The 18,770-nt window shown below is 44.8% G+C and overlaps 1 protein-coding gene across 4 annotated transcripts in view; it reads left to right on the top strand.

Annotated features, from left to right (window-relative positions):
- Positions 1–18,770, top strand: part of adcy5 (adenylate cyclase 5) — a 429,739-nt gene that overhangs the window by 380,209 nt on the left and 30,760 nt on the right. For 3 of the 4 annotated variants that reach the window (XM_072579927.1, XM_072579925.1, XM_072579924.1), the window contains exons 13-14: positions 2,608–2,724; positions 16,149–16,313. In XM_072579927.1, the coding sequence (XP_072436028.1) occupies positions 2,608–2,724; positions 16,149–16,313 (282 nt within the window). The remainder of the gene's footprint in view (positions 1–2,607; positions 2,725–16,148; positions 16,314–18,770) is intronic. The other variant, XM_072579926.1, reaches the window with a different exon arrangement.

Below are 18,770 nucleotides of genomic sequence, written 5' to 3'. Positions count from 1 at the left end.
GTAAGAATATGTTTTGGGTCCACTGCTGTTTGTTATTTTTATAAATGACCTGAATGAGGGCATAGAAAGATGGGTTAATAAATTTGCGAAAGACACTAAGGTCGATGGAGTTTTGGATAGTGCCAAAGGATTTTGCAGGTTACAGAGGGACATAGATAAGCTGCAGAGCTGGGCTGAGAGGTGGCAAATGGAGTTTGATGCGGCAAAGCGTGAGGTGATTCATTTTGGAAGGAGTAACAGGAATGCAGAGTACTGGGCTAATGGTAAGATTCTTGGTAGTGTAGATCAGCAGAGAGATCTCGGTGTCCATGTACATAGATCCCTGAAAGTTGCCACCCAGGTTGATAGAGTTGTTAAGAAGGCATATGGTGTGTTAGCTTTTATTGGTAGAGGGATTGAGTTTCGGAACCATGAGGTCATGCTGCAGCTGAACAAATCTCTGGTGTGGCCACATTTGGAGTATTGTGTACAGCTCTGGTCACCGCATTATAGGAAGGATATGGAAGCTTTGGAAAGGGTTCAGAGGAGATTTGGTAGGATGTTGCTTGGTATGGAGGGAAGTTCTTACGAGGAAAGGCTGAGGGACTTGAGGCAGTTTTTGTTACAGAGAAGAAGGTTGAGAGGTGACTTGAAACATATAATATAATCAGAGGGTTAGATAGGTTGGACAGTGAGAGCCTTTTTCCTTGGATGGCGATGGCTAGCACGAAGGGACATAGCTTTAATTTGACTGGGGCAATACACCTGTCACACTGTAAAAAATGGGTGTTAAAGTGAGCTCAAGCTGGACAATCGCTCCTCTTGGATCAGATGGACATACAATTGTAAGAGAACCAGAGAATTCAGTGCCATTCACCTCATCAAGTCTACACTGACCCTCTGAAGACAGCCCAATCAGACTCAGCCAATCCACCCCCCCACCATCCTATCACAAAAGCTCACTCAATCGATGTTTATTATGAATATTCAGTTAAGTGTAAACTTCTCTCACTTTGCTCATTCTACAATCTCAGGCATGATTGAAAATGTCAGGTTGAGAGGAGTGGATTAAAAATTATTTACAAGATCATCTTTAAGCCAATTTCTTTAATTAGAATGGAAAAAAAAAGCATAGGAAGAAAAGGAAGCTGATATGTTGAGACAAGTTCTGTGAAGTTTCAATGTCAACATTCAAGCTTCAAGTAAGAAGAACTCTATCTTGTTTATTCTGCAGGTTGATTGCAAGAGAGAAACACCGTCCATGCAGTGCCAGGCCAGTTCAGACTGGTTCTCTCTCATTGTCTAGCTGCAGCTGTGAAAATGTTCCTTACTGAAACGTGATTTGGAGATGCCGGTGTTGGACTGGGGTGGACAAAGTTAAAAATCACACAACATCAGGTTATAGTCCAACAGGTTTATTTGGGAGCACTAGCTTTCAGAGCGCTGCTCCTTCATTGGGAGCTGAAGGAACAGCACTCCAAAAGCTAGTGCTCCCTAATAAACCTGTTGGATATAACTGGGCGTTGTGAGATTTTTAACTTACTGAAACAGTCATTCATTACTTTAATTCCTGGATTTAATATATAATAATACGTACACCATATAATGGAAGCCATTCAGCCTCTTGAATCCAGCTTGTCATTCAGATGCGGCTGTACAGGATGTTGGTTAGGCCATTTGTGGAATATTGTGTGCTATTCTGGTCTCCTTCCTGTCAGAAGGATGTTGTGAAACTTGAAAGAGTTCAGAAAAGATTTACAAGGATGTTGTCAGGGCTGGAGGATTTGAGCTACAGGGAGAGGATGAAGAGACTGGGGCTGTTTTCCCTGGAGCATCGGAGGCTGAGGGGTGATCTTATAGAGTATTTATAAAATCATGAGGGGCATTCATAGGATAAATAGACAAGGTCTTTTCCCTTGGGTTGGGGAGTCCAGAACTAGAGGGTATAGGTTTACGGTAATAGGGGAGAGATATAAAAGAGACCTAAGGGGTAACTTTTCACACAGAGGGTGATACATGTGTGGAATGAGCTGCCAGAGAAAGTGTGGAGGCTAGTTCAATTGCCACATTTAAAAGGCATCTGGATGGGTGTATGAATAGGAAGGATTTACAGGGATGTGGGCCAAGTGCTGACAAATGGGACTAGATTAGGTTAGGATATCTGGTCAGTACAGATGAATTGGACCGAAAGGTCTGTTTCCGTGCTGTACCTCTCTATAACTCTATGGTAGCTGGTCTATATCTGAACTCCATTTAAACACTGAATGTGTTGAAAGAAAAAAAGAGATTGCTGGAAAATCTCAGGAGGTCTGGCAGTATTTGTTGAGAGAAAATAGAGTTAACATTTTAGGACGAGTGACCCTTCTACAGAACTGAACGTGTTGAGGTGAAATTCCCCAGGGAAGTCACTGATTGTATCAAGAGGCGGGAGAATATTCCACAAGGAGCATGCCGAGAGTGTCAGGCAAGGTAAACCTCCCCAGGTACTAGGTTGCATGGGTTGGGATTAGACTTTGCTGTTGTGTAATGGATTTCAAATTGTTGATTCTGTCACTGTAACAAACAAGGTTCTGAGTTTTTTTTTAAAACTTTAAGTAATTGAGATCTTGATCCTTCTTTTGCCCCCAGCTGTTTCCTCACCCTCTGCAACGTTTATCAAGGAAGATCGTCCAGTCGAAATTGAACAGCACCATAGTTGGGGTGTTTACCATCTCCCTGGTATTCCTGTCAGCATTCGTTAATATGGTAGGTGGAGTCTGCATGAGGGGAGCTGATGTTCGACAGTGTTAACATCCTATTACAAATCAGTGCAGGAAGATACCCCACCATCAAAACTGGGAAAACACACTAAGGAATGCATTGGAACCAGGATGATACCGAGTTTGATACGTGTTAGAACCAGGATAACAGAGTCTGTAGTGTGTGTTCAATCCAGGTTAACATAGTCTGCAGTGTGTTAGATCCAGGTTAACATAGTCTGCAGTGTGTTAGACCCAGTACTGAGTCTGCAGTGTGTTAGATCCAAGACAGCAGAGTCTGTAATGCATTAGAAACAAAAACAGAAATTGCTGGAAAAGCTCAGCAAATCTGGCAGCATTTGTGGAGAGAAATCAGAGTTAATGTTTTGGGTCCAGTCACCCTTCCTCAGAACTGACAGTAGGTAGAGTCAGCAGTGTGTTACACCCACAATAACCTAGAATCTTTTAAACCAAGGGTAACACTGAGTTTTGATTGTGTTAGAGTGTGTTTACAAGACTGAAACCTGCCTGACAGGAGTCTTAGCAAAATTGTGTTCAAAGGGAATCAGAGAAGTCTGCAAGTTGGAGTCATACCTAACACATAGGAAGATAATTGTTGGGAGTCAGTCATTTCAGCTCCAGGACATCTCTGCAGGAGTTGGTCAGAGTAGTGTCCTTGGCCGAGCAATCTTCAGCTGCTTCATCAATGACTTTCCCTCCATATTATGGTCAGCATGGGGATGTTCACTGACGATTGCATAATATTCAGCGCCAATCAAATCTCCTCACATACAGAAGCAGTCCACGTCCATTGCAGCAAGACCTGGGTGACATCCAGGTTTGATCTGATAAATGGCAAGTAACACTTGTGTCACATAAATGCCAAGCAATAACTATCTCCAGTAAGAGAGAATCTAACTGCTGCCCCTCAACATTTGATGGCGTTACCATCACTGAATCCTCCACTATCAACATCTCGGGGTTACCATTAACCAGAAACCAAACTTGACAAGCCAAATGAAAAAATGTGATCACAAGAACAGGTCAGAGGCTAGGAATCCTGCAGCAAATAACTTACCTAAATCCCCAGAGCCTGTCCACTATGTACAAAACAAAGGTGAGGAGTGTAATAGAATATTCCTCACTAGCTCCTGGAAGAGGGCAGCTAAAACTGTGCTCAATCCAGGACAAAGCAGCCTACTTGACTGGCATCTATCACCTTCAACATTTACACCCTTCATCACCAATGCACAAAGCAGCAGTGTTTAATTAGTTAAAAATCACACAACACCAGGTTATAGTCCCAACAGGTTTATTTGGAAGCACTAGCTTTCAGAGCACTGCTCCTTCATCAGGTGGTTGTTGAGTATAAGATCATAAGACACAGAATTTGTAGCAAACGTTTACAGTGTGATGTAACAGAGATTATACATTGAAAAAGACCTGCATTGTTTGTTAAGTCTCTCATCTTTTCGAATGAACGTGTTGGTTTCATATGCCAACAAAGTCTGACCCAACCAATGATGCCTACATCCCTTGAATGAATTTTAAAAACTCACAAATAATACAAAGTGTGGAGTGTGTCAAACTCAGATATTATTCTTATGAAGTTATAATAGTGACTACACTTCCATAGTACTTTATTGGTTCTATAGTACTTTTAGGATGTGGTGATGAAAGAAACTGTATAAATATAAATCATTTGCTCATGTATAGTTCACTTCTCCTTTAAAAGAATGAATATCCTCGACATCTAAGGAAACCAGCCATGAATGAACAATAGCAAATAGAATTAACACACAATAGAAGGTTTACAATTACACAACCCCTTTGGACTTCTGAATCATTGTATTTCAACTACTATTAATTCAGCTCCTCATACCATTGGGATCATTAATTCCTCTCAGTATCCTTCCCCCTTCACTCTCCCCTCCTCTCCCCTCTCCCTCCATGTTCCTGATTATATTGCAACTGATCTCATTCCAGCTCTCTGCTGCTGGCTAGGTCAATGACCTCTTCTAACATCCTGTGTTAACGAGTTCATCACTTCTGATATTACTGCAGTTCCCTCTTGTCAGGCTCTGTAACTACTCCTGGCCAGAATGCTATGTTATTAATACATGGAAATGTATTGCACAGACGACAGCTATTCAGCCCTTTGGCCTTTTCAAAGAGCTAACCAATTAGCCACACGTGCTCCTACTTTACCCTGCTGTGCTGGTTGGTTTTAAATCCTAAATTCAGCGCCAATCAAATCTCCTCACATACAGAAGCAGTCCACGTCCATTGCAGCAAGACCTGGGTGACATCCAGGTTTGATCTGATAAATGGCAAGTAATAACTATCTCCAGTAAGAGAGAATCAACTACTCATATAGATGCGCACATGGAGGTAGGCTTAAACTTTGTGATCCTCCAAGAGTAGGTTTGCAACTTGCCCAACCTTCCTTTCCAATCAGACAATGCAAATTAAAATTAACTTCCTAAACCTAAACCACACATGCAAAGGATTCAACACTCACACCCACACAAATCCATAGCATTCATGCACACACAGGCAGAGACACACACGTATATATAAGCTCACATATAAGTTATGGATGTATCCTCACACACTGACCCAGACTGAAACAATTGTTTGATCAAATGGAAATATTTCCCCAGTTATAAGACCATGAGACATAGGAACTGAAGCATGCCATTTGGCCCATCAAATAGGGTCTGCCATTCAATGAGCTCATGGCCAATCTAAAATGCCTTTTTTGCCCTGTCTTTATAACATTTAATTCCCTTACTAGTTAGAAATCTGTCTGTCACCCTTGAATGTACTTAATGACCCAACCTCACCAGCCCTCTGCAGTAAAAAATTCCACAGATTCACTATCCTCTGAGAGGAGAAATTCCTCTTCATCTCTGTCTTAAATGGACAACTCTTTTACTCTAAGCTAATGCCCTCTGGCTCTTCCAAAAGGGGAAACAACATCTCCACATCTACCCTGTCAAGTCCCGTTAAGAATCTTACATGTTTCAATAAGGCCTCCTCTAAACCTGAATGAACCTCAGTTTCTACTAATCTTTGTACCATGCAGAAAGCACATGCATTTATATGCTGTCATGACACCCTTCCATGAAATTTAAAGAAAAAAAAGTTCTTTTTTAGGAAATGTGGTTGCACAGTAAGCTCCAACAAACAACGCTGTGATAATGACCTGAAAAGTTCTTTCACTGATTTTGGTTGAGAGATATCTGTAGCCCAGGACACTGGGGAGAAGTCGCCTACTAATTGTCACTTAACATAGAACATAGAACATAGAACAATACAGCACAGAACAGGCCCTTCGGCCCACGATGTTGTGCCGAACTTCTAACCTAGATTAAGCACCCATCCATGTACCTATCCAAATGCCGCTTAAAGGTCGCCAATGATTCTGACTCTACCACTCCCACAGGCAGCGCATTCCATGCCCCCACCACTCTCTGGGTAAAGAACCCACCCCTGACATCTCCCCTATACCTTCCACCCTTCACCTTAAATTTATGTCCCCTTGTAACACTCTGTTGTACCCGGGGAAAAAGTTTCTGACTGTCTACTCTATCTATTCCTCTGATCATCTTATAAACCTCTATCAAGTCACCCCTCATCCTTCGCCGTTCCAACGAGAAAAGGCCGAGAACTCTCAACCTATCCTCGTACGACCTACTCTCCATTCCAGGCAACATCCTGGTAAATCTTCTCTGCACCCTCTCCAAGGCTTCCACATCTTTCCTAAAGTGAGGCGACCAGAACTGCACACAGTACTCCAACTGTGGCCTAACCAAAGTCCTGTACAGCTGCAACATCACTTCACGACTCTTGAATTCAATCCCTCTGCTAATGAACGATAATACTCCATAGGCCTTCTTACAAACTCTATCCACCTGAGTGGCAACCTTCAAAGATCTATGTACATAGACCCCAAGATCCCTCTGTTCCTCCACCTGACTAAGAACCCTACCATTAACCCTGTATTCCGCATTCTTATTTGTTCTTCCAAAATGGACAACCTCACACTTGGCAGGGTTGAACTCCATCTGCCACTCCTCAGCCCAGCTCTGCATCATATCTAAGTCCCTCTGCAGCCGACAACAGCCCTCCTCACTGTCCACAACTCCACATATCTTCGTATCATCTGCAAATTTACTGACCCACCCTTCGACTCCCTCATCTAAGTCATTAATAAAAATTACAAACAGCAGAGGACCCAGAACTGATCCCTGCAGAACTCCACTTGTAACTGGGCTCCAGGCTGAATATTTACCATCTACCACCACTCTCTGCCTTCGACCGGTTAGCCAGTTTTCTATCCAATTGGCCAAATTTCCCTCTATCCCATGCCTCCTGACTTTCCGCATAAGAGTCGTGAAGTGATGTTGCAGCTGTACAGGACTTTGGTTAGGCCACAGTTGGAGTACTGTGTGCAGTTCTGGTCGCCTCACTTATCAAATGCCTTATTAAAATCCATGTACACTACATCCACTGCTCTACCCTCATCCACATGCTTGGTCACCTCCTCGAAGAATTCAATAAGACTTGTAAGGCAAGACCTACCCTTCACAAATCCGTGCTGGCTGTCCCTAATCAAGCAGTGTCTTTCCAGATACTCGTAAATCCTATCCCTCAGTACCCTTTCCATTACTTTGCCTACCACAGAAGTAAGACTAACTGGCCTGTAATTCCTGGGGTTATCCCTATTACCTTTTTTGAACAGGGGCACAACATTCGCTACTCTCCAGTCCCCTGGTACCACCCCCGTTGCCAGTGAAGACAATAAGATCATTGCCAACGGTACTGCAATTTCCTCTCTTGCTTCCCACATAATCCTAGGATATATCCCGTCAGGCCCGGGGGACTTGTCTATCCTCAAGTTGTTCAAAATGTCCAACACATCTTCCTTCCTAACAGGTATCTCTTCTAGCTTAACAGTCCGTTTCACACTCTCCTCTTCAACAATACGGTCCCTCTCGTTCGTAAATACTGAAGAGAAGTACTTGTTCAAGACCTCTCCTATCTCTTCCGACTCAATACACAGTCTCCCACCACTGTCCTTGATTGGACCTACCCTCGTTCTCGTCATTCTCAGGTTTCTCACATACGCATAAAATGCCTTGGGGTTATCCTTGATCCTATCCGCCAAGGATTTTTCATGCCCTCTCTTAGCTCTCCTAATCCCTTTCTTCAGGTCCCTTCTGGCTATCCTGTATCCCTCCACTGCTCTGTCTGAACCTTGTTTCCTCAACCTTAAGTAAGCCTCCTTCTTCCTCTTTACTAGACATTCAACCTCCCTCGTCAACCAAGGCTCCCTCACACGACCATTTCTTTCCTGCCTGATCGGTACATACATATCAAGGACACGTCGTATCTGCTCCTTGAAAAAGTTCCACATTTCCACCACATCCTTCCCTGACAGCCTATGCTCCCAACGTATGCTCCTCAAATCCTGTCTTACAGCATCGTAATTTCCCTTCCCCCAATTATAAAATCTACCTTGTTGTGCGCACCTATCTCTCTCCATAACCAAGGTGAAAGTCACAGAATTGTGGTCACCATCACCAAAATGTTCACCCACTAACAAGCCCACCACTTGTCCCGGTTCATTACCGAGTACCAAATCCAATATGGCCTCCCCTCTGGTTGGACACTCTACATACTGCATTAGAAAAGCTTCCTGGACACACTGCACAAACACCGCCCCATCCAATCTACTTGATCTAAAGAGCTTCCAATCAATATTTGGGAAGTTGAAGTCGCCCATGACTACGACCCTGTGGCTTCTGCACCTTTCCAAAATCTGTTTCCCAATCTGTTTCTCCACATCTCTGCTGCTATTGGGGGGCCTAGAGTAAACACCCAACAAGGTGACTGCACCTTTCCTATTTCTGACTTCAGCCCATACTACCTCCAGAGGCAGATCCCCCTCAAACTTCCTTTCTGCAGCCGTTATACCATTTCTAATTAGCAATGCCACCCCCCCTCCTTTTTTACCACCCTCCCTAATCTTACTGAAACATCTGTAACCAGGAACCTCCAACAGCCATTCCTGTCCCTCATCTATCCACGTTTCCGTGATGGCCACAACATCGTAGTCCCAGGTACCGATCCACGCCTTAAGTTCACCCACCTTATTTCTGATACTCCTTGCGTTGAAGTATACGCACTTGAGCCCATCTCTGTGTCCGCAAGTAGTCCCTGTCAGTGCTACCTTCTCCACAGCCTCCCTACAGTCTTGGGCATCCTGACACACAGCTAGCTTACTTGCTGGACTACAAGTCCGGATCCCATCCCCCTGCCAAATTAGTTTAAACCCCCCCGAAGAGTGTTAGCAAACCTACCCCCCAGGATATTGGTGCCCTTCTGGTTCAGGTGCAACCCGTCCTGTTTGTACAGGTCCCACCTTCCCCAGAATGCAGTACAATTGTCCAAATATCTGAAGCCCTCCCTCCTACACCATCCTTGCAGCCACGTGTTCAACTGCACTCTCTCCCTGTTCTTTGCCTCACTGTCACGTGGCACCGGCAACAACCCAGAGATGACGACTCTGTCCGTCCTAGCTTTTAGCTTCCAGCCTAACTCCTTGAGCTCTTGAATGACCTCCCCACCCCCTTCCTACCTATGTCGTTGGTGCCAATGTGTACCACGACTTCTGGCTGCACACCCTCCCCCTTAAGGATTCTGAAGACACGGTCCAAGATGTCTCGGACCCTAGCACCCGGGAGGCAACAAACCATCCGAGAGTCTCGCCCATGTCCACAGAACCGCCTGTCCGTCCCTCTAACTAGAGAGTCCCCTATAACTAGCGCTCTCCTCCTCTCCCCCTTTCCCTTCTGAGTCTCAGAGCCACAGACCCCTTCACTGCAGCTTACACCATGGGATCTTTTACACCCAGCTGGAAGAGCAGATGGGCCTTCACTTTGATGTCTCACAAGAGACAACGCACTTCCAGCAGTACAGCACTTGGAGCTATCTGAAGTATCAGGGTTATGGGGCTGGATTTTATAACGTAGAACATTAGAACATAGAACAGTACAGGCCCTTTGGCCTTTGATGTTGCACTGACTTGTGGAACCAATCTGAAGCCTACTTTATCTACACTATTCCATTTTCATCCATATGTTTATCCAATGACCATTTAGATGCCCTTAAAGTTGACGAGTCTACTACAGTTGCAGGCAGTGCATTCCACACCCTTGCTTCTCTCTGAGTAAAGAAACTAGCTCTGACATCTGTCCTATATCTATCACCCCTCAATTTAAAGCTATGCACCCTCGTGCTCGCTGTCACCATACTTGGAAAAAGGTTCTCCCTGTCCACCCTATCTAACCCTCTGATTATCTTATATGTCTCTATTTAGTCACCTCTCAGCCTTCTCCTCTCTAACAAAAACAGCCTCAAGGCCTGCAGCCTTCCCTCCATACCAGGCAACATCCTAGTAAATCTCCTCTGCACCCTTTCCAAAGTTTCCACATCCTGTAATGCAGTGACCAGAACTATATGCAATACTCCAAGTCTGGCCACACCCGAGTTTTGTACAGCTGCAGTGACCACTGCTAATGTTTTGATGTTTCATTGCTAGCTTCCAAAACATGAGGAGAGAGTGAGGACTGCAGCTGCTGGAGATCAGAGTCAAAAAGTATGGCGCTGGAAAAGCACAGCCGATCAGGCTGCATCCGAGAAGCAGGAGAATTGATGTTTTAAGCATGAGCACTTCATCAGAAATGTGTGGAGGTGGACCCAAGGGGGCTGAGAGATAAATGGGAGGGGTGGGACTGGAGCGAAGGTAGTTAGGAATGCAATAGGGAGATGAATAGGGGTGATGGTGATAGGTTGGAGAGGAGGGTGGAGTGAATAGGTGGGAAGGAAGATGGACAGGTAGGATAGTTCAAGAAGGTAGTGCTGAGTTGGAAGGTTGGATCTGGGATAAGTTGAGGGGAGGGGAAATGAGGAAACTGGTGAAATCGATGTTGATGCCATGCGGTTGGAGGGTCCAAAGGCAGAAGATGAGGTGTTCTTCCTCCAGTCATCAGGTGGCTAGGATTTGGTGGTGAAGGAGGCCTAGGACTTGCATGTGGAAGGGGGAGTTGAGGGTAGCCACTTCAACTCCCCCTCCCACTCCGCCAAGGACATGCAAGTCCTGGGCCTCTTCCATCACCAAATCTTAGCCACCCAACGACTGGAGGAAGAACACCTCATCTTCTGCTTTTGGACACTCCAACCATACAGGATCAATGTTGACATCACCAGTTTCGTCATCTCCCTGACCCCCACCCTATCCCAGATCCAAACTTCCAACTCAGCACTGCCTTTTTGAACTGTCCTACCTTCCTTCCCACCTATGCATTCCACCCTCTGCTCTGACCTATCATTATCACCCCCCCACCTTTATCTATCTATCGCATTCCCAGCTACCCTCCCCCGCCTAACCCCCTTCCTATTTATCTCTCATCCCCCTGCGTCCCCCCCACCCCGCCATTCCTGATGAAGAGCTTATGCTCGAAATGTTGACTCTCCTGCTCCTCAGATGCTACCTGACTGGCTGTGCTTTTCCAGCGCCACACTTTTTGATAACTTCCAAAACATTGTCTAGTTGCATTTTACTTCAAAGAAACTATCTCTCTTTCCTGTAAGGGTTAGCCCCCTTGACCTCAGGGAGACTTACTAACCAACACGTGCTGGAAATAGATAGCAAGTGAACAAACAAGGACACCAAAAACAAAGTACACTACTCAATATTCTCCAGCCTGTCTAATTTGGCATTTGGTGGGATTCCTGATGAATGACTCATTCAAACCTCCTTTTAGTCTGTAAACAACAGTCTCAAAAATGTCCCTAGTCAGGTACTCAAGGTTATTTTTATTTGGTTGGCTATGTATCTCATACATCCAAGGATCCAGTTGCAAACGTGGGAACCTCTCTCTGTCTACTTAAGGGCCTCAATTAGCCCAAACACTTGCCCCCAGTATGTATATTGACAGGGGTTTAAGTGAGCAGGTGGGAACAACAGCCATGTCATTATGCCCAATTTAATGCATTCCTTCCCATGCCTTCCACTTGCCAACCTGTCTCTGGGGAAAGAGTAGAATTCTACAATATCTAATTACTATCTTGACTCCCATCAATTCTTTCCGGCTTTTGGCCTTAGAGTCATAGAGATGTACAGTATGGAAACAGACCCTTCGGTCGATCTAGTGGATAGCACATTTGGCTGGTGGTGTATAACTAGGGTTGTGGACTAACGGGTGGATGGAACTGATTCATTATCGTCCATTCTTTTTTTCATCATTGCCCAATACTACCTTCAGTCTCCAGAGGCTGTGCACAACCCATTTGCCAAAGCGAGGTGGCTTAAATACTGCGTGGCAAGAGCTGAAGGTTGAAAACTCATCAATTCATAGCCCAGAGCTTTTTGCTTGTCCTGTGTTTGGGCAGAATCATACCTTCGGCCAGTGGCAGGTTGGCAGGTGGGTAGTAGTGGGAGAGAGGAGATTAGGTGGAATGCCTTGGTTGCTTTATGGGGGAGGAGTCGGGTAGTCCATCTGCCCTGAAGTCATTTGAGTCAAATAGCTTTTTCTTTATTCATTCATGGGTTGTGGGCATTGCTGGCTGGGCCAGCATTTATTGCCCTTGAGAAGGTAACGCTGAGCTACCTTCTTAAACCACTGCAATCCTTAGGGTGTAGGTACACCTGCAGTGCTGTTAGTGACATTGAAGTGACCCAGTAACATTGAAGTAACGGCCACATACTTCCAAGTCAAGATAGTCTGTGGCTTGGAAGGGAACTCACCCCTCTTAAAGGCCTCTTCCTGATTTACTGCAGTTTTTCCCACAGTGGGCGGTGACTAGAGTCTTGATCAAAGTTGGCCAGGTCCCACTCCTTAAATTTGACTCAAGGTCAGGGTTCCCATCACCCCAACCTATGTACCAATCTTCCTCTCACTGCCTGTATAAGTGGTAACCAACAAAAGCTACTCACAACTGAAGTCCCTGAACAGATTCCTACAGTATGGAAACAGGTCCTTCAGCCCAACAGTCCACATCGACTCTCCAAAGAGTAACCCAGCCAGACCTATTTCCCTCTGACAAATACACCAAACACTATAGGCAATTTATCATGGCCAATTCACCTGACCTGCACATCTTTGGACAGTTAGAGGAAACTGGAGCACCCGGAGGAAAACCGCGCCGATACAGGGAGAACGTGCAAACTCCACACAGACAGTTGCCCGAGGCTGGAATTGTACCCAGGTCCCTGGCGCTGTGAGGCAACAGTGCTAACCACTGAGCCACCATGCCACCCCTTTCTGAACACTTTCTTCTTAGGAAGGACATAATAGCCTTGGGAGGACTAAAATTTGAAGCTTCTGAAGAAGGATCACTGAACCGTCTGCTTTCTCTCCACAGATGCTGCCAGATTTGCTGAGTATTTCCAACAATTTCTGTTTGTGTTTCTTATTTTCAGCACCTGCAGTTCTTTGATTTTTGTTTAAGGGTAAAGCTTGTCCACTCCCAGCCAAAGCACAAGTTAGGAGTGTATTGGAATACTCCCACTTGCCTGGATGAGTGTAGCTCCAACAACATTCAAGAAAGTCAACACCATCCAGGACAAAGCAGCCCACTGGATTGACCCCACATCCTTCAGTTTTAACATCCACTCCCTGTGCCACCAATGCTCAATAGTAGCAGTATTTTCAATCTATAAAATACACTGCCACAATTTGACAAGATCCCTAAGAACGCATCTTCCAAACCCACAAGCACTGCCATCTAGAAACTAAGGTGGCAGGGGGTTGGGAACCAAGTGAGGTTAGAGGACAGTAAGGAAGCAGTAACTAAAGCCTGTAAGGAACTGGATAATGAAGTCAGTGTGACTAAGGGGAAGAGTAGGCAGGGAGCAGATGATGAGCACAAAGGGACAGGTGGTCTGAGGTGCATTTGTTTTAATGAGAGAAGTATAGTAGGTAAGGCACATGAACTTAGGGCTTGGATCAGTACCTGGAAGTATGATTGAGACTCGGTTGAGAAAGGGTATGATTGGCAACTAAATATCCCAGGATGTAGATGCTTCAGGTGGGATAGGGAGGAAGGTAAAAAGGGTGGATGAATTGTATTACTGGTCAGAGAGGATATCACAGGAGAAGGAAATTGATGTTTCGGGCACAAGCCCTTTATCAGGCTTTTGCCCAAACGCTGATATTCCTGCTGCTCAGGTGCTGCCTGACCTGCTGTGCTTTTCCAGCACCATTCTAATCTTGACTGTAATCTCCAGCATCTGCAGTACCCACATCCGCCTGGATTTTAAAGAGAGGTTGATTAAATTGCAGGACAGACATGTCCCTGTGAAAATGAGAGATAGAAATCGCAAGATTAGGGAACCATGGATCACAGGTGAAATTGTGAGACTCAGAGGAAAAAGGAAGCAAATATAAGGTCTAGGCGACTGAAAACAGATGAAACTTTGGAAGAATATCGGGAAAGTAGGACTAATCTGAAACGAGGAATTAAGAGGGCTAAAAGGGGTCATGAAATATCTTTAGCAAATAGGGTTAAGGAAAATCCAAAAGCCTTTTATTCGTATGTAAGGAGCAAGAGGGTAACTAGGGAAAGAGTTGACCCACTCAAGGACAAAGGAGGAAAGTTATGCGTGGAGTCAGATAAAATGGGTGAGATTCTTAATGAGTACTTTGTGTCGGTATTCACTGTGGAGAAGGACATGACGGATGTTGAGGTTATGGATAGATGTTTGATTACTGTGGGTCAAGTCAGCATAAGGAAGGAGAACGTTTTGGATATTCTAAAAGCAATTAAGGTGGACAAGTCCTCATATCCAGATGGGACCTATTCCAGGTTATGGAGGGAAGCAAGGGAGGAAATAGCTGGGATCGTAACAGATATCTTTACAACATTGTTGAACACGGGTTGGGTCCCAGAGGACTGGAGAATTTCTAATGTTGTTCATCTGTTTAAGAAGGGTAGCAGAGATTATCCAGGTAATTATAGACCAGTGAGCCTGACGTCAATGGTAGAGAAGCTGCTGGAGAAGTTACTGAGGGATAGGATTTTTTGAGGAAGTGACAAAGTTGATTGATGAGGGAAAATCTGTAGATGTCATATACATGGACTTCATTAACACGTTTGATAAGGTTCCCGTGGTAGGCTGATGGAGAAAGTGAAGTCACATGGGGTCCAGGGTGTACTAGCTAGATGGATAGAGAAGGTATAGGTGATCTGATTGGCAAGTTTGCAGATGACACTAAGATTGGTGGAGTAGCAGATAGAGAAGGGGACTGTAAGAGAATACAGCAGAACATAGATGGATTGGAGAATTGGGAAGAGAAATGCCAGATGGAGTTCAAACCAGGCAAATGTGAGGTGATGCATTTTGGAAGATCCAATTCAAGAGCAGAATATATATCTGTAAATGGAAAAGCCTTGGGGAAAATTGATGTAGAGAGAGTTCTGGGTATTCAGGTCCATTGTACCCTGAAGGTGGCAATGCAGGTCAATAGAGTGGTTAAGAAGGCATACGGCATACTTTCCTTCATCGGATGGGGTATTGAGTACAGGCGTTGGCAGGTCATGTTACAGTTGTATAAGACTTTGGTTCGGCCAGTTTGGAATACTGTGTACAGATCTGGTTGCCACATTACTAAAAGAATGTGGATGCTTTGGAGAGAGTGCAGACAAGGTTCACCAGAATGTTGTCTGGTATGGAGGCCGCTAGCTATGAAGAGAGGTTGAGTAGATTAGGATTGTTTTCATTAGAAAGACGGAAGTTGAGGGGGCACCTGATTGAGGTCTACAAACTTAAAAGAGGTATAGACAGGGTGGTTAGCAAGAAGCTTTTTCCTAGTGTGGGGGACTCAATTACTAAGGGCTATGAGTTCAAAGTGAGAGGGGAAAAGTTTAAGAGAGATACATTTGGAAAGTTCTTTACGCAGAGGGTGATGGGTGCCTGGAACACGTTGCCAATGGTGGTGGTAGAGATGGGCATGATAGTGTCATTTAAGTTGTACATGGACAGTTAATGGGGTGGGAGCAGACCCTTAGAAAATAGGTGACAGGCTTAGATAGAGGATCTGGATTAGTGCAGGCTTGGAGGGCCAAAGGGCCTGATGCTGTGCTGTAATTTTCTTTGTTCTTCTTTGTTCTAGAAGGACAATGACTAAGTGATAACTGTCCATGTCCCATGAACAAATACATTTGAAGAATGCACTCAATATCTTAGGCTCACAGATGAAAAACATCCAATAAGTTAATAGCAATCTTAGGGCTGCCATTGTCTGGGAAACTGTATCCCATAGGAGAAAGAGCATAAGACAACCGAGGAGAAAAATAGGGTGAAAACTTGAGGTGAATTGATAAGTAACCTGTGATTCTCTGCTTTGTTTCTTCTTCCAGTTTGTGTGCAACACCCAGGATTTGCACAGCTGTGTGGCTAAAGAGTACAACACAACTCCAAACAATGTCAATGCCTGTCATGTCGCCAATTCCTTTGCCAACCATAGTCTAGACCTAGAGACAGGACTCTGCGGGGGACTTCAACCCAGCTGTAATTTCCCTGAGGTACCTTATTTCTTGATACAGAGCTAATGTAATGTTTCTGCACAGAGCGAAACGATTCAGCCGAGCACTTCTGTGTCAGCACACTGAAAACATATCCAGTCAGTTCCACTTTTCACCAACATTTCACGTAAAAACATTTCCGCTTCATGTATTTATGCAGCTCCCCTTTGAAGTTTAATATTGAACCAACTTGTTCCAGACAATGCATTCTAAATCATAATAACGTGCTGTGTAAAACCATTTACTTCCTCGATCTTTTGCTAGTTACCTTAAATCTCTTCGAGTTACAACCTTCCTGCCATATTTGCTCCATATTTACTCTATTTTGAACACACATGATCTTTTCTGGGGAAGAACATCCCACTTTCCCCAGTCTCTCCAATATTATCCTCAGCGCTGGTACTAATCTCGTAACCTTCCTCTGCACCCTCTGTAAAGCCTTCACATCCTTCCTGGAGTCCAGGATGGGACATAACGTTTCAGCTGAAGCTAACCGTCATTTTGATGTTAGACTGATGTATAGATCTAACAAAGATCTCAGGAAAGTTACATTTGCAGCTGTTTTCTAATCAACCCAATCAACCTTAGTAAGGCATTTGATAAGGTTCCCCATGGTAGGCTTATGCGGAAAGTCAGGAGGCAGGGGATAGTGGGAAATTTGGCCAGTTGGATAGAGAACTGGCTAACTGGTCGAAGTCAGAGAGTGGTGGTAGATGGTAAATATTCAGCCTGGAGCCCAGTTACAAGTGGAGTTCTGCAGGGATCAGTTCTGGGTCCTCTGCTGTTTATAATTTTTATTAATGACTTGGAAGAGGGAGTCAAAGGGTGGGTCAGTAAATTTGCTGACGATACAAAGATTGGTGGAGTTGTGGATAGTGAGGAGGGCTGTTGTCAGCTGCAAAGGGACTTAGATATGATGCAGAGCTGGGCTGAGGAGTGGCAGGTGGAGTTCAACCCTGTCAAGTGTGAGGTTGTCCATTTTGGAAGGACAAATAAGAATGCGGAATACAGGGTTAACGGTAGGGTTCTCAGTAAGGTGGAGGAGCAGAGGGATCTTGGGTTCTATGTTCATAGATCTTTGAAAGTTGTCAAACAGGTGGATAGAGCTTGTAAGAATTGCCTATAGTGTTTGGTGTATTTGCAGAGGGATTGAATTCAAGAGTCGTGAGGTGATGTTTCAGCTGTATAGGGCCTTGGTAAGGCCACATTTGGACTACTGTGTGCAGTTCTGGTCACCTCATTTTAGGAAAGATGTGGAAGCTTTGGAGAGGGTGCAGAGGAGATTTACCAGGATGTTGCCTGGAATGGAGAGTAGGTTGTACGAGGATAAGTTGAGAGTGCTAGGCCTTTTCTCATTGAACGGCGAAGGATGAGGGGTGACTTGATAGAGGTTTATAAGATGATCAGGGGAATAGATAGAGTAGACAGTCAGAGACTTTTTCCCCATGTTCAACAGAGTGTTACAAGGGGACATGCATTTAAGGTGAAGAGTGAAAGGTATAGGGGGGATGTCAGGATAGGTTCTTTACCCAGAGAGTGGTGGGGGCATGGAATGTGCTGCCTGTGGATGTGGCAGAGTCAGAATCATTGGTGGCCTTTAAGCGGAAATTGGATAGGTACATGGATGGGTGCTTAAGCTAGGACAAATGTTCAGCACAACATCGTGGGCCGAAGGGCCTGTTCTGTGCTGTGTTGTTCTATGTTCTATGTTCTAGATGTTGTGACACATCACTCAAGTGGGTGGGATTTGAAACTGGGCCTCACTGCGCCACAAAGACCCTGAGTTAAATTTATGCACTGGCAGTTGTGAGGGAGGCTAGTGGGGAGTAGACTCATATCAATCAAGATGAGTTATCACACACATTCAGTAAGATAAATAGAGAGAAACTATTTCCTCTGCAGGTGAAGCCCAGAACATATTAGAGTGAAGCCATTCAGAATGGAAGTCTCCATAAACACTCAAGAAGTTCAACAACATTCAGAGCTAAGCAGCCCGCTTGCTTAATACCAGATCCATCAGCTTCCACATTCACTCCCTATACCACTGACGCTCAGTAGCAGCAGTGTGTATCATCTATAAGATACACTGCAGAAATTCACCAAGGCTTTTTCAACAACACCTTCCAAACACACAATCACTACCGTTAAGAAGGACAAGGGCAGCAGATGCATGGGGATATCACCAGCTGCAAGTTCCCCTCCAGATCACCCCACCTGAATTGGGTAAAAGCAATGACTGCAGATGCTGGAAACCAGATTCTGGATTAGTGGTGCTGGAAAAGCACAGCAGTTCAGGGAGCATCCGAGGAGCAGTAAAATCGACGTTTCGGGCAAAAGCCCTTCATCAGGAATACAGGCAGAGAGCCTGAAGAGTGGAGAGATAAATGAGAGGAAGGTGGGGGTGGGGAGAAAGTAGCATAGAGTACAATAGGTGAGTGGGGGTGGGGATGAAGGCGA

Source organism: Chiloscyllium punctatum, chromosome 10, assembly GCF_047496795.1.
Source record: "Chiloscyllium punctatum isolate Juve2018m chromosome 10, sChiPun1.3, whole genome shotgun sequence".
NCBI classification, from domain to species: Eukaryota; Metazoa; Chordata; class Chondrichthyes; order Orectolobiformes; family Hemiscylliidae; genus Chiloscyllium; species Chiloscyllium punctatum.
This window is presented reverse-complemented; position numbering and strand designations above follow the sequence as displayed.